Source organism: Tamandua tetradactyla, chromosome X, assembly GCF_023851605.1.
Source record: "Tamandua tetradactyla isolate mTamTet1 chromosome X, mTamTet1.pri, whole genome shotgun sequence".
Taxonomy (NCBI): domain Eukaryota; kingdom Metazoa; phylum Chordata; class Mammalia; order Pilosa; family Myrmecophagidae; genus Tamandua; species Tamandua tetradactyla.
The window spans coordinates 161586207-161611699 of record NC_135353.1 but is presented as its reverse complement, the minus strand read 5'-3'; the positions used below and the strand labels follow the sequence as shown (position 1 = coordinate 161611699).

At 40.8% G+C, this 25493-nt stretch overlaps 1 protein-coding gene across 1 annotated transcript in view; it reads left to right on the top strand.

Moving 5' to 3' along the window:
• EGFL6 (EGF like domain multiple 6) overlaps nucleotides 1-22086 on the top strand; it is a 93155-nt gene extending 71069 nt beyond the window's left edge. The window contains exons 8-12 of the mRNA XM_077147037.1: nucleotides 2734-3048; nucleotides 10828-10908; nucleotides 13995-14096; nucleotides 15334-15599; nucleotides 21901-22086. Coding sequence (XP_077003152.1) covers nucleotides 2734-3048; nucleotides 10828-10908; nucleotides 13995-14096; nucleotides 15334-15599; nucleotides 21901-22086 — 950 coding nt within the window. The remainder of the gene's footprint in view (nucleotides 1-2733; nucleotides 3049-10827; nucleotides 10909-13994; nucleotides 14097-15333; nucleotides 15600-21900) is intronic.
• Nucleotides 22087-25493: the final 3407 nt, after the last annotated feature.

Genomic DNA, 25493 nt, shown 5'->3' with positions numbered 1-25493 from the left:
GGAGCTGAAGGGATACAGACTGTGCAACAGGACTAGATACAAAAACTCAAAAATGGACAGCACAATAATACCTAATTGTAAAGTAATCATGTTAAAACACTGAATGAAGCTGCATCTGAGCTATAGGTTTTTGTTTTGTTTTGTTTTGTTTTGTTTTGATTTTACTATTATTACTTTTATTTTTTTCTCTATATTAGCATTCTATATCTTTTTCGGTTATGTTGCTAGTTCTTCTAAACCAATGCAAATGTACTAAGAAATGATGATCGTGCATCTATGTGATGATGTTAAGAATTAATGATTGCATGTGTAGAATGGTATGATCTCTAAATGTTGGGTTAATTTCTTTTTTTCCGTTAATTAAAAAAAAAAAAAAGAGAAGGGATAATTGGAGATGAAGGGATACAGACTGTACAACGGGACTGGATATAAAAACTCAGAAATGGACAGCACAATACTACCCAATTGTAATGCAATTATGTTAAAACACTGAATGAAGCTGCATGTGAGGTATAGGTTTTTTGTTTTTGTTTTTTTTTTTTCTTTCTATTATTGTTTTAATTCTTATTCTGTTGTCTTTTTATTTCTTTTTCTAAATCGATGCAAATGTACTAAGAAATGATGAATATGCAACTATGTGATGTTATTAAGAATTACTGATTGTACATGTAGATTGGAATGATTTCTAATTGTTTTGTTAATTCTTTTTTTAATTAATAAAAAAAAATCTTAAAAAAAAAAAAAAGATAATGTGGGACCTTTGGCATAGTAGATGAAACAGGCCATCTGGAGGTCAAGAAAATGAGTAATGATGCTTTACTTATATTAGTACTGGTCGGTTTTGTACCTATAACTGCAGGCTGGCACAGTGATCAACAACTAGAATATGCCATTGAATATGCTACTACCCCATTGGGCTACATATCCCAAAGGAACGGATTTGCCAGGGCACTCTAGTATTTCCATTGTCAGGCTGGGATTCCCCAAAGTAGGTATTGTCTAGGTAGCCCTGTAGATTTGTCCCAATATGATGTTTGAAAAAAATAGCTATGGCTATATATGTTGAATCATATAAAACTGCCAATCATGGGCCATTTGTGATCTACAAAAATGCAATTTATGGTTCAATGTGAACATGCCCAGTTTTCCTTTCCTTTTCTCGCTCCCCTTTGATTGCTTCACCTCAACTGAGTACTATCTAAAGTTAAATGATTTTATGTATTGAATATTTACAGAAAGGCTTCTATATTTATGGTTTCAATTCATTTCCTGTATCTCGATACTAAATTAAATTACTTTTAAAAATACACCTCTAGATTGATTCCTCCATCCCCTAGTGAATCCTTGGGGGGGGAATGTTACTGTAGAAAAACCCGAGAGGTAAGAAAGAGATCATTTAGTCCACCAGCTTTGTTTTGTAGATGGGGGATGGGGTGAAGTTAAGTGACTTGCCCCCAATCGCTCAGCTACCTTAGCAGCAGAACTAGGATTTGGGGGTAAAATATATGAATGACTCCTTTTCCAGTTCGATTTCCGTGTTAGGTTTATTACTGCCTGAGAGTTAGGGGTTAGTTTTGTCTAGACTGGTTGAAATTCTTTGGGATCTAGAATCCAGAGATATATGTCCTTTTTTCAGGGATATATTCATGGTAATTATGACTACCCAACTGATGCAAAAAAGTAGTTAATTTTTAAAAATTAAAAACACAGGGTGCATGGATAGTTCAGAGGTTAGGATGCCCCCTTTCATGCGGGAGACCTGGGTTCGATTCCCGGACCATGCACCTCCTCCCCCCACCACCACCAAAAAAAACCCTCACAGATCTTTAAAATCAAATGTATTTTTTCTGTTATAAAATATTTAGGCATGTGCTAGTCTGAGACTAAGCAAGAAAGGTTCTGATAACACCTGGCTTAATTCACTCAATTCTACTACTTGAATATACCTGAAAGGAAAAAAAAGGGAGTTTACAACAATTTCATTGCCTAATAACAAAATTATTAAAAGAGACTGGGGTTTCATTAGAAAAGTTTTCTTTGCAATGTTTTAATCTCTTCTGTTTACTTCCTTCCCCATCATTGCGCTGATTCAATTTATACCAGTAGTAGAAAAATAAACGCAAGAAGTCCACAATATTTTGGGTAGCCAAAAGGAGAAAATGAAAGACTTTGAAAGCATATATGCTGGTAATGAACTATGTAGCTTTTACTTTGAAATCAATCTAAGGCAGTTATGACAAAAAGAGTATGAGTGTGTTCATATTGGGTATGTTCACACTGAACCATAAATTGCAATTTTTGTAGGTCACAAATGGCCCATGATTGGCAGTTTTATATGATTCAACATATATAGCCATAGCTATCTTTTTCAAACATCATATTGGGACAAATCTACAGGGCTACCCAGACAATACCTACTTTGGGGAATCCCAGCCTGACAATGGAGTGCCCTGGCAAATCTGTTCCTTTGGGATCTGTAGCCCAATGGGGTAGTAGCAGGTATTTCACTAAAGCAGTAATGGAACAAAACCAAAGTGTGTCCTCTAACTTCTCTCCTCTCACTACCCTAATTAGATGCAAATATAGTTCTTCCTTAAATAGCAAACTGTAGGGCCTATTATGAGTCGATTCTGGAAGCATTCCCTTGCTACCCTTTAATACCTTTAAAATGCTCCCTTTTAATGAGTGATCTAATTATCAAGCAATTTGGAGCTTTTTTCCTTTTTGTTTTAGTTATCCCTGAAAATTCTGTGAAGGAAGTATTCAGAGCACGGGGCACCATCAGAGACACAGTCAAGAAGTTGCTTGCTCACAAGAACAGCCTGAAAAGGAAGGAACAAAGTAAAAATGCGATCCCAGAACCCCCCGGGACTCGTGACCCCAAGGTTCTCCAGCACGAAGAGAGGGTGCCCGGGGATGGGGACGCCAGTGGAGAACAAAAAGGGAATGAGGAGAGAAAGGAAGAGGGGCTTGAGGAAGAGAGAGGAGAAGAGAAAGCTCAGGAGAACCACGTGGGCCAGGAGCAAAGCCTTCGAGGAGATGTGTTTTGTGAGTATCTCTTTTGTTATCTTATCCATTTTAGAAGAAATGAACTGTGGTTCCCCCTGGCAAATGAAAGACGAAATATCAGTTCCACCACTCATTACAATAGGTTCTGCCTTAAGTCCTAAAAAGCAGGGTTCTCTGTAAAGTCTGGGAACATGATCGTCTTCCCCAGTTAGTAAGTCAAAGGAACTGCTATGGGAAATGAGGAGAGTATGTCTTTTTCCCTCTGGGGAGTTCCCTATCTGATTCAGACCCGCTCTTTCACTCCCAGCCAAGGAAACCTACTTCTCCCCTTGAGCCCAGTTGTCTGGGTGCCAAGCCCTCCACACAGGGTACCCCCAAGTCAGAATAGTGCTCTGCCGAGCCCTGCCATTTGACCTCTTGAAGGTACTTTTTATGCTATGTGAAGGAGGAATTTCACTGTTGTGTAGTTACAATTGAAAAAGCCAAAATAGATCATTATGGGGGGGGGAGGGGAAACATGTCATAGCTTACATTTTCTGCACAAACTGGATAATTGCCATCTCCCCATTTTCAGTGGCTGTAGTAAAAACCCACCTTGAGTCTCAGCCCCTCCGGGATGGGCTCCACATTAACCGCCCTGGACCCCCTACGCTGAGACTTTTCCAGTTCGTACTAACTGGGCATTTGTTTTTCCCTCTGAATCTTGCCTTGCCTATTCCTTGTTCCGTTGATCGCATATACAAATGCCAGTAGGATTGAGCCCAGTGAAAGGTGATGGGCCCACCCATCCAAGAACCAGCATGCTGATGCTGTCACCTCCCTTAATAGGTAGTGAACATTTCAGGAAAGCATATTTCCAAGACCTGGTGACAAGGAATGAGCCAGTAGTATAGATGCCTGGTCACCTGGGGGAAGTTCTGGAGAAAAACAAAAGGTGTTCTCGATGAGAAAACTGGAACCAATGGAAATGATTTGGAAATGCTAAGGAAACACTGCACTAATACAGTCTATAATTAGAATACATGATAAAACTCTCTTTGTAAAGTCATTCACTCATACCATAAATGTTTTTCAAGTGCCTACAGAAGTAAACCAAACAGGCAAAAATCCCTGCCCTCATGGAGCTTCTATTCATTATTCAATAATGACTTGTAAACTGGTTCATCAAATTAAATTTCTTCATAGTTCACATAGTCAGGTGTTAAGCCAAACAACAGGTGTTTCAAAATATTTTCTGGTTACTATACAGGTTTTTAAGAAAGAGGTTGAAGTCAAATCTTTATTCCCCACCCAAATTATATGAGTACGTTGCATTTCTCTACTTGCTTCCCATATAAAGAAATTTTAAAACCCTATCACTAGCAATAATTTTCCAGAATTATTTTTAATGTTTTGATATTTTAATGTTTCCTATAGTGAGGGCAAAAACAGCTGTGTTACTAACCATTTTTACTTATTGAAAATATAATAGCATTAAAAGGAGTTTCACAAGAAAAAAGTTCATCCATAATTCCAATGACAAAAATGTACTCTTGTTTGTTTACCATATTCACTGCCATTTTTTATCCAGATAGTAAGTTGAACCATATGAAAGTATATTCATATACACACCTGCAATGGTGCACTGAACATATTCATCATTTTTTACAGTTATAATCATAATGCTCCTATAATTTTATATTGGGCTTTTTCCACTTATACCTTAGATATTTGCCACATTCATATATGATCTTCACAATTGCTCTTTAAATGTTTTTCTTTTTAAATTTTATTACTAATATATTATTACAACATAAAATTTATAAACAAACCGCTTATACAAAAGGTGGAAACAACTCTTGGATAAATAACAGATGGATGAACAAAATGTGGTCTATCCATACACAGGAATATTATTCAGCTATAAAAAAGAGTGAAGTCCTGATACATGCTACAACATGGATGAGTCTTGAAAACCTCATGTTGAGTGAAATAAAACAGACACAAATATTGAATGGGTTCACTTATATAAAATATCTAGACTAGGGGTTGCACGGGTAGTTTGGCGGTTGGAAGGCTTGCCTTTCATGCGGGAGACCCAGGTTCAATTCCCAGACCATGCACCCCCCCCAAAAAAAAAAGAAATCTAGACTAGGCAGATTCATAGAGACAGACTGTAGATTAGAGGTTACCAGGGTCTAGGGGGAGGGGGAAGTTACTGCTTAGTGGACAGCCACTTTCTGCGGGGTCGGCAGCCGAGTTTTCTCGCGCTCCGCCCGCCTGGGGAGGCCGGGGTTTGCTAAGTCCCGGTCTCGAGGGGTCTCCGCGCCAGCAAACGGGGGTGGCGATGATCAGTCGCCTCCGGGGGGCTCGAACTGGTTTCGGAGCGCGCGCAGTCGACGAGAGAAAATGACGACCACGGGACCAGGAGGAGATAGCAAGTCTGCGCACCAGGACGTTTATTTGTGGAAGTACAAGGGTTTATATAGTGGTAAGGAGAGGGTGGAGATAACTGGGAGAAGGGATGGTGTTTGATAGTGATTGGTTAGGTAGGATATGTGTTTGTTTCCGATTGGGCGCGGGGTTTGCACGTATAGTTATATCAGTATGATAATGAGTTAAGCAACATTATAATGTGTGGTTAGCTTTTGTCCTATCAGGTATGAGAGGCAGGATGGTATGCTATGAGGTGATATATACGGTTACTATGCTATCCTATGAAGAGGTAGCTAGCGTGTGGGGTGATATACTTGTCATAGGTTGCTGGGCAGATAGCTGAAAGCTGGGGCCGTTTCTAAAGAGGAAGTTAACTGAGGCCTAGTTTGGTCAAGAAGAATCTGAAGCCTAAGGCCTAGAAGTATAAGTATGGCTATGTATACAACAACTTTCTGTTTAGGGGTTATGAAAAATCTTGGAAATAGATAGTGGTGATAGTTATATAACATTGTGAATGTACTTAATGCCACTGAATTGAATACTTAAAAGCACTTAAAATGGCGAATTTATATATCTTTAATCAAGATTAAAAAGTCACATATAATCTTATCACCCTATCAAAGATATTTTCACAGGCATTTTCATACTTTGTCTATTAATATACATAATATGAGTTAGTCATAGTTGTACCCTAAATAAAACTGTACATTTTCCTGATTTCAAGTTATTATATCATAAGCATTTTTCCACATTGCTAATATTATAACCTACTTTTCCATGTCACAATGAACATTTTAATGGCAATATAATAATTCTGTATTTCCAGCACTAAAATTTCCCTGATATTCCCAAGTCGTTTATATTGGTTCCAGTTTTTCAAAATGAGCAACACTGTAAAATTAAAAAAAGAAATGGAACATCAGTATTGCTGGAGAGGGGGTTGTTTGTTTTCCTGTACTATAAACTGTCAGTGGGACCAAAAGGCCAAAAGGCCGTTTTTCTGTACTGATCCAATATCTGTAGAGAGAGTCATAGACTCTCAATAAATATTCCTACCTTCTATCCTCATGCCTCTGATAATTGGAAATGCAATCTTAGAAACATGTCATAAAGGCTTTGCAGTTCAGCCCAGGTTTGGGACCCACATGATCTTTAGCTTCTGGGTCTCATTTTGCCCTACACCCATGACAGTGTAGACACTAGGGATATTGAGATCCTGAAGTTATTAAGATTTTTTTGGACAAGTTACTAAAAGAGATGTACGTACGGAGATTAACTTCAATTGCCTTTGGTAGAAAACTGGATTACTTCAAAGTGCAGTTAACTTGGAGTGCTACCCCATCTGCGTGAATTAGGAAAAAATGCTCTCCCATATTAAAACCACCATAATAACACTCAACTCAGGCAAGGAGCCTCAATGGATACTAAAATCATTGGATGGAAAACTATTGGGGAGCAAGATATTCATACAGTTTCAAAGTATCTCACAGCCTCACCCCATAGATTACTTAATAATTACAGAGGAGAAAAGGTACTTTTATAATGGAGAAACCAGCAGACACTGCCTAAACCAATGATCAATCTTCACATCACCAATTATGGGCAGACTGACACATGCTCTCAGTGAGCCCCACTGAGAAGCGAGCAGGAGTCCCTTTGTGTACTGCTGACACACATGCTCAACCTAAATCTAATCCCAAGGGAAAAAAGCAGTTGACATATGCTGGTCTTTCTTTTCAAAACTATCACTGTCATAAAAAAACAAAAACAAAACAAAAGCTGGGAAACTGTTCTAGATTAAGGGACACTGAAAAGACATGACAATTAAATGCAATGCCTAATTCAGGATTGAATTCTAGATATTAAATTTAAAAAAAATAAGCTTAAATGACATTACTGGTTCAATTGGGGAAATTTGAATATGGACTATTTATGGATTATAGTCTTATGTTACTGCTAAATTTCCTGGGTATGACAGTAGCATTGTAGCTATGTAGGAGTGTGTTCCTGTTCTCAGGAGGACGTGCACACTGAAATATTTAGGTGTGAAGTGTTGAGATGTGTATGGGGAATTCTCCAGTGGTTGGGGGGGGGTGGAGGGAGGGAGGGAGATGGTGAGAGGGGGACAAGTGACAGAGGCATTGGTTGCAGGCCTGAGGAAGGAAGGAACCAGAAACATTGGAAGGGTCCATGTGGCTTCTATTACTTACCCAGGAGCCTGAAACTGAAACCTGGCAGTGTTTCTGAGCATTATAAGATGATGCCAAATAGTTTCAGAAAGACAAGAGCATGTGGTGTTTACTCAAATGTCTGCATTCTCCTGCGGGGCAGGGCGGGGTGGGGCGGGGCCTGCGTGAAGGTTGGCTGCAAATCCTAGCATTTCTTATTCTACCAGACATCTGAGCATTTACAACTTAAACACGCCCTACCGTTTCTTTTAACTCACCACGTAGATTTCCTAGAGACAGTTGAAAGCAAGACACTGGACTTTTGACAGACTTGCTTTCATTTGCTCTCTTCTTAAAATGCTCTATTTTGATAAGTTTTTACTTTGTTTTCGTTAAACGTTCAGGAATACGCTGTGAGATTCTATTAATGTGTTTTTAAGTGTTTAAAGAAATAAGGAGAATGCTAAATATCATGGTTACACAGTAGAGCTCTAGCCTCCTAAACTGGCATCTTTCCGTTTAAGAAAGGAAATATTTAGTGATCTTTTTTAGGTATAAAATGAACGCATAGTCATTGTGGAAAATGTAGGGGAGTGCTTAAAGTTACAGAAGGAAACAAAAAGAAAATTCACATGCAACCCCACCTCCAGAGAGGGGTAACCACTTGTAACCTACCTTGGTGCATTTCTTCTATACGTATGCATTCTCTTGCACACTCATGTGTGTCTACATCTGTGTGAGGTGCCATGTGTAAGGAGGGCCAGCACAGCCTGATGGTTCAGAGCCCTGGGACAAGTCTGCCTGGTCTCCAGTCCCAACTCTGCCCCTAATTAGCTGAGTGACCTCTGACAACTTACCTAACATCCCTCTGGAGGTCTTTTGTAAAATGTCCCTCAATTTGGGTTTTGCCCGTGATTAGACTGGGATTATGGGTCTGGAGGCAGAGTGCCACAGAAATGAGATGGCACTCTCATCATGTGACATCGGGGCTGCGTGCTTACCAGTGCTGACGTTTGGCCACCACTGACGCTTGGATAAGGTAGCATTTGCAAGGTTTCTCCATAAAAAAGTTACCCCCTCCCTTTCCTTCTCTTATTCTTTGGAAGTAAGTCACTAAGTGCAGCCCACATCCAGGGGAGCTCAAAATGTATGTTTTATTTGAATCAAGACAGTATGTGTTATTGTCAGTTGTGTGGTCTGACCTATAGTGTTTGTAGACTTTTTTTTTTAGTATGAGGCTAAGGTTTAGAGAAAGATATGGGGAACCAGTTACTCTCAAATCCTATAGTGGAAGCACTAATGGGTACATTTCTGGAAGATATTTCTGCAGTTACTAGGGACAGCCCTGAAAATGGCCGAATGCACTGACCTAGAAAGTTCACTTTCAGGAAGTTATCTCAGGGAAATAATCCTGGTTGGGGGCAATGATTTCACCTACTAAAATGTTCTGGGCATTATTATTTACAGTGACAGAGAAATTAGAAAACACCTAACAGGGTTAAATAAATAATGGTACAGCAATATCGTGTAATGCGATGTTGACATTTGACATGATGATAGGAAGAGAGGCTGACAATATACTATGAAGAGAAAAAGTGTTTTACAGGTGATATGTACAAATAGGATTCCCTTTTAATGATAAACTTGCACTTGAAAGGAAATACACCAAAATAATAGCAATAGTTATCTCTGGGTAGTGATGTTTAGCTCATTTTTTTAAAAGTTTACGTAACAAATAATAAACATTATTTTGGTTGTTTGGAGTGGAATAGGGAAATTATTCCAACAATTTCTGAGCAATTATATTAATAAGTCATTCCCACTGCTTTCGAAAGGAAGCTGGTACTTGGGACGAGTCCAAGGAAGGGAAAACTTTTTTAGCAGACCAGCTAAAAAGACCATGGATGGGTTCATGTGTGCGCTTTGCCAGGTGTATGGCCCTGAGGGCTTGGTTAGTTCCAATTTTCAAACTCAATGTCTGTTACATAACAGAAATATCACACTAAATTGAATCACTTCCAGTTACAACTGTCATTTCTATTGAAAAATGCATTTGTGCTGCTGTAGTGATCCAAGGTTTAAACAAAGATTATATGAAGGTTATAAGATACAAATAGTCTTTTAGTTTGCTAAAGCTACCAGGATGCAACACACCAGGCTTTTAATAAGGGGATTTATTTAGTTAAAAATTTATAGTTCTTCAGGGGGAACGCAGTAGGTTTCATCTGAGTTTCTCTGTCACATGGGAAGGCCCACAGCGACCTCTGCTGGCCTTCTCTCCTGGCTCCTGGGTTCCAACAGCTTTCCCCAGGCTATTCCTTTCCGCATCTCCAAACGTCTAGACAGCTGCGAGTGCTGAGATGAGGTATGCTGAGCTGTTGTGCTCCCTTCTGACCTCTCTCTTTTAAGCCCCAGCTAATTAAATTAAACCTCACTCATTGTGGAAGGCACTCCCCTTAGCCGAATGCAAATGTAATCAGTCATAGATGAATTTCACATGCTGATGATTTAAGTCCACAGTAACAGAACAATGGGGCATCATCACCTGGCCAAGTTGACACCTGAGCCTAACTACCACAAATACCATTAAAAATATAAGAAATATTCAGGTTATTGGGGTGAGATAAAAGGAGGAGGGAGCCATGGACTAAGGGAAGGCACATAAAAGTCATTGACCTAACAATTAAATTATTATTTAAATGATTTAACATTTAAATACTTTGTAGAAAAAAATGTAGAATTTGTCCATTTTTGTTTTCTGTGGTCTCTTATTCACTGGAAAAAATAGTATTGTTTGAATCATGCTTGTGTCATTTAAAATGGTCTAGGTTGCCTTATTTTTAGTTGTATTACCTGTTGCCTAGTTGGACTTCAGACTGTATGCCATGTTTCTGTCCTGCTCTCTAGCTGTAGTTTCAAGCTGCTGAAGTTCAGATAGCCTGATTTATTATGGTAGATAGCTGATGTAATTTGACTTACTTGAAAGTACATTTAAAGTGTACTTTTCCATCAGTTCTCCTCTATAATATGATATTGTTGCAAGGATAATATTTAGTCTATTCTTTAATGGGGAGGATCATCTCCTCTATACTGATTTGAACAGAATTTGAAGTCCCTATAATAAAACATAAATAATAAAACATGAATACCTTAATTTAGATAGGGTAGACCTGCATGCCTTCTTAAATATATGGGTTTTGGTTTTTTCTTAACTGGATCAAGTGTTCTTTATTAGCCCCTAAGGTTAACAAAGTGGGTGACTTTGATCTGGTCTTGGTCCAAAGGAAAGTGCCACCATCCAAACTGGAACACAAAGGTAAAGGACACTTTCCTCCAAGTATATGTTGTCACACATTATCCTATGTTGTTTTCGTTTCTTCATAGGATGAAACAATTGTTTACAAATCACTGATTCATTCATAAATGCTCCAGGGAAAATTGTTACATCATGACACATAGTGTTGGTATTAAAATCATAGGTAGGTCCTTGTGTGATGAATACTAACGATTACAATATAGTAACGCTGGTTTTTTCTCTCTAGAGTGAACAGGTGAAGCAGACCCTGTGTGTAGAAATGGAAGAAAATTACTCATTTGCTTCAACTCTAATGCCTGAGGGCCCATGACCCCCAAATCACCATGTACTGAAATCTGGCACAGGGTGCCTATATCAGTTACCTACTGCCATGAAAATGCTGCGTAACAAGCAACCACACACACACTCAGTGGCCGATAGCAATAAAAACATTTTTTTTCTCCTCAGTCTGTGGGTTGACTGGGCCGTTCTGCTTCTCTGAGCTGGGTTGGCTAGGGCTCACCCATGTGTCTGCTGACTTGGTTATCTTACTGACCTGCTCTACATGCCTGGGGCCTCAGCTGGGACAACTGGGCTCACTCAGCTCTGCTCCACATGCTCTCACATCTTCCAGCAGGCTAGCCCAGGCTTGTTCTCAAGGGACCATGTCAGGGCTGCAAGAGAGAGGGCAGAGGTGCTCAAGGCCTCTGGACGTCTAGGCCACAAACTGTACAATAGCACTTCTGCCATATTCTCTAGGCCAAAGCAAGTCACAAGGCCAGCCCTGACTTAAGGGGGTGGGGGGTGGGGGGTGGGGGTGGTAGGAGCTACAAAGTCATATTGCAAAAGGCATGGATACAGGGAGGGGTAAAAATGGGGGATTGTTTTTACAATCAATCTACCAAAGCCTCATAACCTGGAATTTCATGACCATGACCCCTAACTTCCTCAGTTTAGCACTTGCCCTACCCATGTCAAATTACATGTGGCTTCTCTGCACAGATATCAGGGAAAAGCCACTTTATATATTTATCCCTTTCACTTGGTGTAAGTATAAAGGCCTTGACCTTCTCTTTCTTTTTCCAACTTCCTCTTAATTCCCACTACACATGCCCTAACCTTGTGCTAATTTGATTCTCTTTGTGTTTCCCTATGAGTACTGGCTTCGTTTGCTGGCTGCTGAAAGCAGATACCATAAAATGGGTTGGCTTAACGATGGGAATGTATTAGCTTATAAGTTTTCAGTTTTGAGGCTATGAGAATGTTCAAATCAAGGCATCATTAAGGCAATGCTTTCTTCCTGAAGGCTGGCTGCCAGCCATCCTGGACTCGTCTGTCACATGGCAAGGTGTATGGCAGCATCTGTTGGTCTCTCTCTTCTCTTCTGGGTTTCGCTGCTTTCAGCTTCTTGCTTCCATAGCTTTATCTTTCCCTGTGTTCATCCTGTTTATAAAGGACTCCAGTAAGAAGATTAAGACCCACGCTGGGCCATATCTTAACTGTGGTAACCTCATGAAAACCTACTTACAATAGGTTGACACTCATAGGAATAGATTAGCTTTAAGAACATGATTTTCTGGTGTACATAGAGTTCCAAATCGCCACAAGTACTATCTCAAATTCTGTCCCTTTGATTTATAGGACTGCTTTACCATGAAGCAAGTACCTCTGTAGTTCATTGCTCCAAGTTTGATCTGTGAAGCTTCTCATGCAGACCCCCCAAAGGCTAGCACTGGACTCATGACCCAGCTCCTGCAGGCCTTCTGTTTCCTTCAACGTTTCTCCTAAGTGTTCTGTTTTTCATTTCTCTGCATCAAATGTCTTATTGCCTATTTTCATCTTTAGGGAGAAAATGTTTCACACTTGCCCAATAGCAAGGAAACTGAGATATCTATCCACCCAATTGCCATCCATCGTTGTTGAGGACTCTTCTAGGCAAGTAACTCCCCAGCATTCCAGCCTGCCCTGCTTGGGCCAAGCACGCTCTGGCCAGAGGGCACCTTGACGCAGAGAGTTACAGGTGCTTGCAGTGGAGAGCCACGTGCCCGCCAGAGGATGTGAGGCTGTCAGGTGCTGGTGGCCACCAATAGCAACAAATCACTCACGAGCCTCAGTCTACTTGCTGAAAATGGGTCTGAATTACAAAATTTTTATGACAAATCAAAGAACAGGATGTATGTGAAAATATTTTGCAAATTATAATGAGCCAAATATCAGCGGCCGCCACTTTCCTCCCTAGCTCTTCCCTTTCCTTTCTATTCCTTTATTCCTCAGCATAAATAGCTAAAGCCCCAAAATCAGAGCAAGAGGCAGCTATAGATAATATGTAAATAAATGGGCATGGCTACATACCAATAAAACTTTATTTACAAAAACAGGGGATGGGGAAAAAAAAGAATCGAGCTGGGCTAGAATTAAAAAAAAGAAAAAAAAACAGGTGGTGGGCCTGGATGCTAGTTTGCTGACCCTAATCTACATAAAAGTAACCAAGGGCACTGGTTCAAATTTATACTAGCTGATTCAACTTATATTTCTCCGATGTCTCTAAACAAGGTAACCACCCTGCCATAAACAATAACAACTTAGAGACGGGTGTGTGCCAGCTTATCTGAGCCCACATAACGGTGACAGATTTCTAATGGGAATGTTGGAATGTTTAATCACTTACGTGCTAAACAAATCTTGGTGAGTCATGGACTACATGAAACTTATTGGCTACAGCCAATCTAGAAAGTTCTGGGAAGGTTTTCACTAGTTCATTTGGGTGGGAGAGGTTTTATTTTCTGGTCTGAATTTTACAAACAGTTGCTTAAATTCTCTTTTGCTTTGCCCGTTGGGGATCTTACCTATTACTTATTAAAAAACAACAAACAACTAGCTTTGTTTTCCTGTGTGTGTTTTGTGTTGTTTTGTTTATTAAAACCACAATAGAATTTGTTGAGAATGGCTTCACAGATTTAAACAGAAACAGGGCATCTGGTTTGATGCTGCTGTAAAGGGCCTGTTGCCCTGCTCTGAAAGCAGAGCGTGGCCTTCCAAGGTGCCAAATGGTAGCTGTTCTCTTTGGCTCTTAATGGTGATGAGAAGCGCACTCTTTCTCTCATCACATTTAAATATCTCAGCTGCCTGCAGCTTTGAGCATGGGGTCTGTGACTGGAAACAGGATAGAGAACATGGTTTCGACTGGAATCCTGCTGATCGAGATAATGGTATTTAGATTTCAGGTTTTTCATGTTTCACAATATAGCAAAGGCAGAGAATGTTCTTTGGGGCTGGAAGGGTTATGTTCCTGCCATTCAGAAGGTCAGAGTTGCTTGGCATCTTTGGACACCTTTAGACTTTCTGCAGATCCCCCCTGAGGGACGACTGACTAACTTGATACAGCACAGATTCTCCTCCTCTCATCCCTCTCCCACTCCCCTGTCCTCACAAAGGGCGCTGCAGCCAACCTCTTCCCTCCTCACTCTTCTGCTTTGAGAGAGAGAAGAGCTAGGTGATTCATTTGTGATTTGGGAGCGTTCGGAAGGAGGTAGAAAAAAAGTTTTGCCTTTTCCCCAATTTGCCCCCCATGATGATCTGTAGTTTTTATTTTTATTTTTTGGTGGTGGTGGGGAAATATATCTTGAAATGAAATAAATAGGCCCTCCAAGATTCAGAGTACACACGGGACAAGTTTCACCAGTTTGGAGACAATGTTTGGAGAAGCTACCTTGCTGAAAGCTCACCTGAGTTTCTCCTTTCCTCTGTCATCCCATCTCCAAACTTATGTTGAATAGATCTATATCGCAGGGGATCCCAGAAGGCTATTTCAATGTCTTGGCAACTCACACACTCAGCGATGGCTCACGTGGGCCTTTCCGTGAATGGGCAGCCCCCTGCCTATAAGCACCCACTCCTGCCAGTGGCCCCGGTTCCCAGCATCTGCATCACTCTCTTGCAGCCCTCCTCTCCAGCACCCCCACCAGATCTCTAGTTGGGCTTGTTTTCCCCACAGAGTTAAACAAAACAAAGAAACATGGGAGGAACCAGCACTGTTAGAAGGCTAGGACTCCAAGAACAGCTCGAGGTGGGTGCTAGCAGGGAGAGAAGGGGCAAGCTGCCCCAGAGAGCCAGAGAAGAAGAGTCTAGCTGGTAGGGTTGCCAGAAAAAGTATAGGGTGCCCAGTTAAATTTGAATCTCAGATAAACAATGAATACATCTGGGACATGTCATTTATCGAAAATTCAAACTTGGCTAGGCAACTTGCATTTTTATTAACTATATCTGGCAACCCCATTAGCTGGGTTAAGAGACAGGACAGTTGCTGAGCCAATGCAAACGAAGTCAGTTTTCCAGGTGGAAAGGACTTCAGTCCTCCCGATAGAAGACCAGTTCATAGGGCATTTCAACTATGCTAGGCTCACTCTTTACAATGCCCTCGCTGACTGCAGTTTCCTTCTCTTAAAGCTGTTGGCTATTATATGACAATTCCGGCCTGGGTGGGACACAAGAAGGACACCGGCAGATTGAGACTTCTACTCCCCCACCTGCAGCCCCAGAGCAACTTCTGTTTGCTCCTTGATTGCCGGCTGGCGGGAGACAGAGTGGGGACACTTTGCGTGTTTGTGAAAAGCAGGAAGGATGCCCTGGCGTGGGAGGAGGCCAGGAGTGAGGATGGCAGGTGGAAGACAGGGAAGACCCAGCTGTCTCTAGAGACAGACACTACCAAAGGTGTAAGTGGAATACAATTGCTGAGCTAGATTTTTACATTAGTTTTCAATGATTTAACAAACAAAACAGAACAGGACACTTAACTGAAGTGCGGAGGCAGGGGGAATGCAAAGATGAGTGAGGCTGGCTCCCTACGCTTAAAGAGTTGGCATTCTGGAGTGAAACAGGCAAGGTGAGTAATAACCACAACTTAATAATAATACTTGTCATGCCCTAGTGCATATCACATTCTATGAAGATTATCTGTTGTTAACTAACTAACCTAATAACCTCCCCCAAACCAGGCTGTAAACTCCTTAATGTGTAAAAGAGTATCTTGCTCATTTGTCTAACATCCAGCACTTATCACAATGAATGGCAACTAGAAAGTGACTGAAATGTTTTCTGAACTGAACTGAGAGGGTGGGTTTTGGGGGGGGGTCTCCAGGACCACCCTCAGGTTCATTGTTTGCTGGACAAACTCACAGAACTCAGAAGAGCTTGTATGCTCATGATTGCAGGTTATTACAGCAAAAGGATACAGATAAAATCGGCAAAGGAGAAAGAGACAAATAGATGGGTAGAGAGACAGGTTGACGGGTTGATGGATAGATAAATAGAATGACACAGCAGAGGCGGCAGACTATTAAAATTGGTGGATCTGGGTCTCTGTGGGTCGAGGGGCTAGGGATATGTTGGAGTTCTCTGTGTGAGATTTGGGTTATTTTAGTAGCTGTCCTGTAAGTTTGAAAGTACTTCAAAATAAAAAGTTTTAAAAACATCAGCAAAGAGAAAAGGTACACAGAGCAGTGTCCAGGAGAAACCAAGCACAAGCTTCCATCGTCCCCTCCCAGTGGAGTCATAATTCTCCCGGCAACAAGGTGTGACAACTCTCCATGGTATTGCCAACCAGGGCAGCCCACCTGAGCCTTGGTGTCCAGGGTTTTTAATCCCCCACGTGACTGACCTCGGTTACCCAGTCTCTTGGTCCTCCAGAGGTCAAATTGAGACTGTATGCCCCAAGGCCATATAAATCACATTTTTAGCTTGAACTATCTGGTGTAGCAATAGCCCAAGGCTCAGATAAACAAAGATACTCTTTTCAGGCAGGATATTCCACAGATTTGGAGGTCATCTCCCAGGAGTCGGGTCAGGTCATCTCCCAAGAGTCGGTCATCTCCCAGGAGTCCTCGGAAAATGGCAGGGGGTGGGGTGGGGGGATGGACAACCCAGAGCTGCTAAATTAATCCTTCACTTCACAGCGGGTATAAAGAAGGAAAGGGAACAGGGTTATGATGGGAGGTTGGTCGATGGGGTCAGATGCTCAGGAAGAACTACTAGGATGAAAGTGGCCAAAAGGCCCTCAGGTGGCTGGTGACCTTTATGGGGTCATTTCTTTGAAGGGGAAGGAGCAAAGGCCTCAGTGTAGAGAGATGAGGAGGGAAAGGAGCAGAACTCTGGGAGCCACCACTGTGGACTCTTGTGAAAAGTTGGGTTGAAGTAGGAAGGAGAGAGATAAGGTGAAATCTAGAAGGAGATGGGTGAAGGGCCAAGGACCATCTGATGGTGATGAGGGGGAAGAAACCTTAGTAGACCCATGCACTGGGATTCCAGTTGTGCTTTGCTTGGGAAACATGAGGACTTGTTAATATAAGTAAAATCCTATGGCTTGGTCAAGAGCCGAAAGCCCAGTCCCTAGGTTCCAATGTTAAATTTGACATCTTTTCATTTACTTATTACCTTAGCAGAACATCTCATTTAAAGTATAACAGAAGACATAACTATAAATGAAAGTATAAGGTGGTCCCGAGTTAATGAATTTCCTTACCATCCTTTCCCTTGCAGTAAAAACAGCCTGTGCTTGTTTAGCTCTGACATACCCGTTAATTCTAGTGTATTCTCACTAGAACACACTTGAATCACTCCAAATCCAATCCACCGGTTTACACTATTGCATTTGTGGCATGATTTGGGGACTGTGGCACTGAGCCATGCTGTATACAGATGACATTCCCTGCTGGAGAATTGAAACAGGCCTCTGCCCAGCATTCCTAATGACTGCCATGCTTACTGAATTTATGTGCTGGGGAAATATTTTATAGATTTATGGTAGCTTGGAGATAGTGCAGGAGAATGTATACCATCAAAACAGTGCTTTCTGAAAATGCCTGATTTTGAAAACATGCCCCCAGACAACTTGGCGGGCGAGCCCATTACACCATAGCACTGCCGATTTCAGAGGGACAAGCTGGGGCCGGATGCAGGCTTGTGTGCCCTGAACATCCTCAGTCCTAGGGAAGCCTTGATGGGGGGTGTTGTAGATCCAGACTGACGCATATGTTCTAGTTCAACAGTGTCATAGTTGGCTGTTCACACTGTAATATTGATTGCAGTGTCATCTTTGCAGCGGTTGCTCTTACTCTGCAAACTCTGTAAACTCGGGCATTCCGAGATAAGTCAGAGCTGAGCGGGTTCCGGGGCCACGTGGGTGCAGAGGGTGTGGCTGTCAGTGACCGCCAGGAGGAAGAGAAGATGGGCTGCCCCTCGCTTAGTGCCTGGGCCACCTGCAGCCTTTCAGAGGCTCCAGTTATTGTAGGGACAGAATGCACCCCCCCCCCCAACTCTGAGCTGAAAATGAATATCACTCCAGCCTGATGAAATGGGGCTTTGGATTCAGATATAATTTTTGTTGTTGTGGGGGTGGGGTGGGTGCATTTTGAGGATTTTTATTTTTGTTTGTATAGTGAAAATGCTTATGCTGGTATGTTCTATTTCCTGATTTCTCCAGAACTTGACTTGTTCCTGATTAACAATATTTCCATGATTTAAATATCTTAACCTCAAAAGAACACATTGATTAAAGGCAGATATTGGGACATAACATATATTAAGAAATTGAGACTAGAAAGAGACTGAGAAAACCATTTAACTATCATATGAATAAACTGAAGTAGCTATCTTTTATTTTTAAGAAATCTGTTTTTCTCTGAAAAGATAAAAACGCCTAAATACTTAATTGTACCAACGCATTAAGTATATTTTACTTACACATTTTTTACAATAAAAAGCAAGATTTGCAATGCACACATGTTTTTTAATGGAAAAAAATCAAGAATATAATTCCATTTGCCTAGGAAATTCTTATCTCAAGATAGCAGTCTGGTAACCTCACTTATCAGGGCCTGTAGTAGGATTTACAGAAACCCAAGTTGCAGGCTGGTGCAAAAACTCTTTAAAAGATCCTTCAGCATCACCTGGCATTATCTATTTACTGTGGCTGTGCATCTGCCTTTGTACTCTATTTTGGCATTTCCCTAGAGTATCTCCTGCTCAGTCGTAAATGACCTTGTGTCATGACATTTTTGAGACCTTTTCACGCTAAATAGCTTCTGACAGTAATTTTCAATCCCTTGGTTAGGATGCACATCACCCTGGGCACATTTCACAGCTTGGGCTGTGGTGACATTCTCAGCCTGTGGGAAATGATGCCATCATCACACGCTATGTACCATAGCCTGACGTTGCTTGATTATTGTTGCCTTTTCCGCTCTCTTTCTCTTTTAAATATAATAATGAAAGCAATTATTTTAGAACAATTCTATTTTAAATGTTTCTAGGGTTTGTACTCCTAGATAAACTATTTTTTCTAAACATTTTTTATTGTTACATATAACATATATACAAAAGAGCACTAAATTTCAAAGTACACTGTAACAAGTAGTTATCAAACAAATTTCAGAGTTTGATACCGGTTACAGTTCCACAGTTTCAGGTTTTTCCTTCTGGCTGCTCCAAGACACTGGAGACTAAAAGAAGTATCAATATAATGATTCAGCAGTCCTACTCATTTGTTAAATCCTATCTGCTCTGTTATAACTCTCCTCCTCCTTTGATCTTTCTCCCACTCTTTAGGGGTATTTGGACTCTGCCAATTCTAACTTTTTCATGTTGAAAGGGGTTGTCAATAATATGGGATGGGGGGTGGAACTAGTTGATGTTCTGGAGAGGCTGGGCCCTCTGCGTTTCAGGACTTATCTGGCCTAGGAATCCATCTGGAGGGTGTAGGTTTGGATTCAGATATAATTTGAGAGAAATGACCCAAAAGTATGATCTCCCTGAAAGTGGGTCCCTTCTGAGAAGACTTAGAAACTTCTATATCCAGTTGCATTATCACTCACGGCTCAGTAGATTGCTTCTTTCCATCAGTTCTCAAGAAAATGAACCCAGGGAGCCTGAAAAGCAAATGAGAGCAGCCTGGGGAGTGGATGGTCACAGGCTCTCTTCTCCCCCCTGCGCCCCCCTGAGGTCACCCTCTTCCCTTGGGCGGGCCGGGGACAGCTGGAGACAGCTGGAGACAGGGCTGACAGCTCTGTGGCCTTGAAAACTATTCTGTGATTATTTATGAGGAAGGAAAAGGAGGCTGTTGGGGATGTTTAATGGTGGCATGGTGGCATTATTTTAAGTATGATTCACAACAGAACCTTCTTTGAAATGCCAATTTGTTGCTTTTGAATTTATTTTTTAAAGTTTCAAAAAGACAAAATGAAATTACTATATTGAAAAAAAAAAGTAAAGATTCATTATCACACCACAGTAGCAGGAGTGCTTTAAACTTTGCTTTTTACTTTCCTCAAAAAGACATATTTTAGTCTATTTATAACCACAGTCTGCATATGCAATTGTTGAATTTCATTTTGCTGGAATACATGTGCATGTCATTTTAAAGAAGGAGACCAACGTGCTCCAAATTAAATGGAATTCTCCAACATTTTTGTTCTAGGGTAGTCTTAATCATCTTTGAATCAGAGTTGTTTTGCTATTCTCTAAATCTGCTCATTTCTGGTATTGAGAATTACAGAACCCGCTTGGTGTGTTACCCTCTTATGATGGAAAGAGATATTTCTCCCTATAGTGATTAGTATTTAATAGGTACTTCATAAATTGTAGCTATTACTGTCATAATTATTGCATTAAAAAATATCGTATGTGGGCGGACCACAGTGACTCAGTGGCAGAGTTCTCACCTGCCATGCCGGAGACCTGGGTTCAATTCCCGGTGCCTGCCCATGCCCCCCCCCAAAAAAATATATATCTTATGTGTTTTTTATTATAAAATGAATATGTACTCCTTATTTTTAAAAACATTACATCATTGCAGAAATTTATAGACATTCATTCAACAAATGTTTATTTTAATAATATTTGCCTGAAAATATTTTTGGATAAATAGATGAACATAAAATAGTTACTATATATCCTCAATTTTGTTAAATGAGTCCCTTCTGTTATTTTCTGCCCAATTTGAGCATAATTTTCTTATGTACTCTATACATTAAAATGTCTAAAATGTAAAGAAGTTTGCTTCTCCTTTGATTATTCATAAATGTGTTAGATAAAATGATAATAGCATGTTAATGAAATATTTTTCCACATATGAAGGTATTGACATTCCAGATAATTTCCAAATATGTACACCAATATTTTAAGAAAAATAACTATTCTACTACAAATACAACCAAAAGCTCAATATATCAAAACAATTCCCTTTTCACCACATAGTTTTTTAATTTGTTTTGCACCATATAGTTCTTTTTATTTTAATTTTTTAAAACTTTTTACTGTTAGTGACATATCTACAGCTCAAAATTTCCATTTTCATGACTTTCAAGTATACAATTCAGTGCTAGTAACTACATTTATTATATGGTGCTACAATTGTCACTATCCTTTACCCAAAGATTTTCATCATTTCAATCAAAACTCTGTACCCATTAAGCACCCAGTCTTTTTCTTTATAACATCCCTATGTATTACGTCAAACGGATGGACTTCACTCTATAGTTCTGCATTTGGTGTTCATGGGGAATATTAAATTTCTTCTAAACTGTTTCTTAAAAAGAGAGCTAGGGTGGTGCGACGGTGGCTCGGTAGCAGATTTCTTGCCTGCTATGCCTGAGACTGGGTTCGAGTCCCTGTGCCTGCCCAGGCAAAACAAAAAAAGAAAGAAAGAAAGCTAGAGTGCACTTTGGTTTTGGCTCTCCCCACCTCTTTACATGAGTATTCCAAAATTTCATATTCAATCTTAGTCTTCTCAGCTTTACGGAGCTTTTGAGAAATGTTTAGTGTTTCAGTGACCCTGTCTCTCTGAGTCTAACTCTCTCGGTTTGGACACCACTAGAAATCCTAATCTTCATATGTATTCAGTGTAGAAGCCTATCCCTGTGCCCTGGGAACACATGAGCTTTTAAAATGGCGATTCAATATTCTGATTGTATCACTGTTTTGACCACTAGGAAATAATTTTTTATTCTTTCTCCATAGTAGATCATTTTTGAAGCAGAACATGGCAAGGGGGAAGCAGGCAAAATTGCATTGGATGGCGTCCTGCTGGTTTCAGGCCTGTGCCCAGACAGCCTTCCCTCTGCAGGCGGGCGAATGTCGCTGTTGGCCTTTATAGCTTTATATTGGGCTCTTTATTGCAATTCTCTGGTTTTTGCTCTCACATTGTAGCAGGCAGGCCTTGCCCTCTTTCTGGTTTAGCTGTGCTCTCTGTGGAAAATCCCCCAACCCCCTCTCCTTGCAGGCAAGTGAGATAAGGTTCATTTCCTGGTATAGAAACCCCCTCCCCTAGCCTTCAGGAACTGGTAAAAATACACATAGGCAAAAGAAGACATTCCTGGGGTGGGGGCCCCTCAACGGTTCAGCTCTGGGCCATTCTCAGCTTAAATCAGCCAATTGTGTACCTTGTCTTTATCATGTCAAAAAGTCTATAAAAGCTAAGGTTGCCTTTTGTTCGGGGTCAGACTTTTGAGGTGACTTAGCTGGGCCCTCATGCGCACAAGCTAATAAAACCTGCTTCCTGAAACTGCGGATCCTTAGTCTCAGCCTGTTCTAACTTTGCGGAACGTTCCTGGAGGCCTGTGGCCTCGTTCCTGGTTTTCGCACTACAACATCATCGATTCTCCTCACCCTCATTTTAAAAATACAAACTGGAAAATGGAAATGTACCAAAAGAAATATTATTGTAAGATGCCTGTCTTGTAGAATATATGCCAATATTTGCTTTAAATATAGTACCATTGTGTTGTCTCATTCGTCTCTGAATTTGTAAAGCGTAGAAATACCAGTTTGGTCCCCCCCCACCCCCAGTATATCTGGTTTATCTACAGGAACTGATGAACTTTGATACATTCATAGAATAACCCCCCAAAAAACACAAGGAAATGTTTACCTGTGAAGACTTTTATAGCACTTCTTGCAAACTGTAATGTCACGGATATGCTTTTGCCTTGAGTGGCTTCACCTGATGTTTTGCAGTCAAGCTCTGTATTTAAACACTTTGTAATAATAATAGCCAAATAGTCATCTTGTGCATGGTCTAAATTTTGATAAGTAAGTAAATGTATTGTCGACTCTGTGTTTAGTCATGTGTAGTAGTATTTGTCTTTATGGAAAATGTAGGTTTTATTCTTTTCTTTATGAAAATACTGTATATTCTTAAAATATTGTTTCCTATAACAAGAAAGCATGACTGATTTATTAGGCCTCACAACTGCAATGCAAATTAGCCTAAGTCGTTGAACTCAAGGCCTTCAGAGAGTTACCTAAAAAGAAATCAGCAGGACTCAAAAAAAGACTGATTGCTTTCTTTTCTATTTCTCCTTTCTTCCAAGTTCAAGAACAGCTTTGTGTGGTAATGACCCCTACGAGTGTATTCCGGGCAGAGACCAGCACTGAATTCTGTTTTAAGATTATGGGTCAGAAACAGGTGCAAGACTGCTCCCTAAAAGTACGTTCCCTGGGCATTTGCCCAACTCCACCCAAGGAAAGTAAGGCTTGAGCAGTAGAAGGAAGAAAAGACAGAAGGCAGTTTGCTTGCTCAGTTTTAAACTTTGTGGCCTCACTCTTTTTTTTTTTCTAGTTTTTAAAAAAATATTTTTATTGATAAATCTTCACACACATACAGTCCATGCATGGTGTACAATCAGTGGCTCACAATATCATCACATAGTTGTGTGTTCATCACCATGATCATTTTTAGAATGTTTGCATTACTCCAGAAAAAGAAATAAAAAGAAAAAACCCTACCTCCCATATTCCTTGCCCCTCCCTCTTATTGACCACTAGTATTTCCATCTAACAAATTTATTTTACCCCTTATTTGCCCTCTTATTTGTTTATTTTTTACCCATACTTTTTTACTCATCTGTCCATACCCTGGATAAAAGGAGCATCAGACACAAGGTTTTCAGAATCACACAGTCACATTGTAAAAGCTGTATCATTATACAATCATCTGAAAGAAACTTGGCTACTGGAACACAGCTCTACAGTTTCAGGTACTTCCCTCCAGCTACTCCAATATACCATAAACTAAAAAGGGATAGCTATAAAATGCATAAGGGTAACCTCCAGGGAAACCTCCTGACTCTTTGAAATCTCTCAGCCACTGACACTTTATTTTGTCTCATTTCTCTCTTCCCCCTTTTGGTCAAGGCTTTCTCAGTCCCTTGATCGTGGCCTTACCCTTGACGTCCTTTTATACTAAAGCCCATATTAATCCTTCTTCAACAATATTCTCTTTAATACAATCAACACCTGTGCTGCCTTTAAAGCTGTTGGCTTCTGTATCATGCCCATGTCTGGTTCACACCTTGGACACATAGAGAAATTTTTAAAAAAGAAAAAGCTAACTGATAGCGACTCCCGTTCTCAGTGCCCAAGGGAATTGGAGATCAGAGTTACAGCTTAGAATAAAAGAAGATGGAGGGAAGAACTTGTCATGAAGGACAGTGCCCCAGTGATTCAGGTTAGAGGAAGAGACATTGAATCAAAAACAAAATAAGGAGGCCTGTGAACCATGATATATATGGATGAAAACACAATGCATGAAGCTAAGTGGAATTCAACAGTAATATTCCATGTTTCTGGAATATATCTTAGACTTCTGGTTACCTACCCAATGTCCATTCTCACCTCTTTCTTTACCAACATAAACATATATTGGGGGCAGTGGGGGATAGGTGGGGGAGAGTAACATACTCACCTAAAAGACTGCATTTCCCAGCAAATGGTGGGGAGGAGGTATTGAGATGTAAGCTGAAGACATTGGTGAGGCTTCCAGGAAGGATTAAGGGGGCTGTCTCAGCTGCCAGCCCCTTTTGCCATTTCTCTTCCACCTTCCTGCTGGCACTGCGATTGTAAAGGCAGAAACTTTATGCTATGGATGGGGCAGTACATAGCTGGGGGAAGCCTGAACCCCTGAGGACATTGGAGAGTCTCTACCCGAGTCCCAGACCACTCACTATTGGGTGTTTTATTAAGTGAGAGGAAAATATTCCCTCTCTTGGCCTAATATTTCAAACAATGAACAATCCTGATCCAGGTGGCCACTCCCTCTGACTCCTTGGGGCTACCACTGCCATCCCCACCACAAGACAGTGGTCTTCAGGACTTACTTTTTGGACCCTTCAGTGCCAGCATATTATTTGAATCTTGATTGACAGCCTACAGTGTCATCAAGCACCAAATGATACTTGGGTTCCTTTGGGTTACCCAAGTTCAGGTAATTCAATCATACACCCATATCTGTCATCCTTGGCCACCATCTAAGGTGCAAACCCCTCTCGTCTTGCATCCTCTCCCGTGCACTCATCCTCACACTGGTATGTATTCCTCCTCCTGACATAAACTCTTACTAGAAAGTACCCTCCCTACCACACCCTCTGATCCTTCATTGTCTAGTAAATTAATGCCCTTCCATCTTCACCCAAGTCACAGATCTCTTCCTCCATCTCTCCTGCTTAGCTGAAATCAGGCTCTCTCCCAGGGACACCTCTCCCCCTGCAGCCTGATCAGATGAAAGCTGCTCATCTACCCACACGCTGCATCAAGCAAAATCTGGAGTTAAGAAGTGT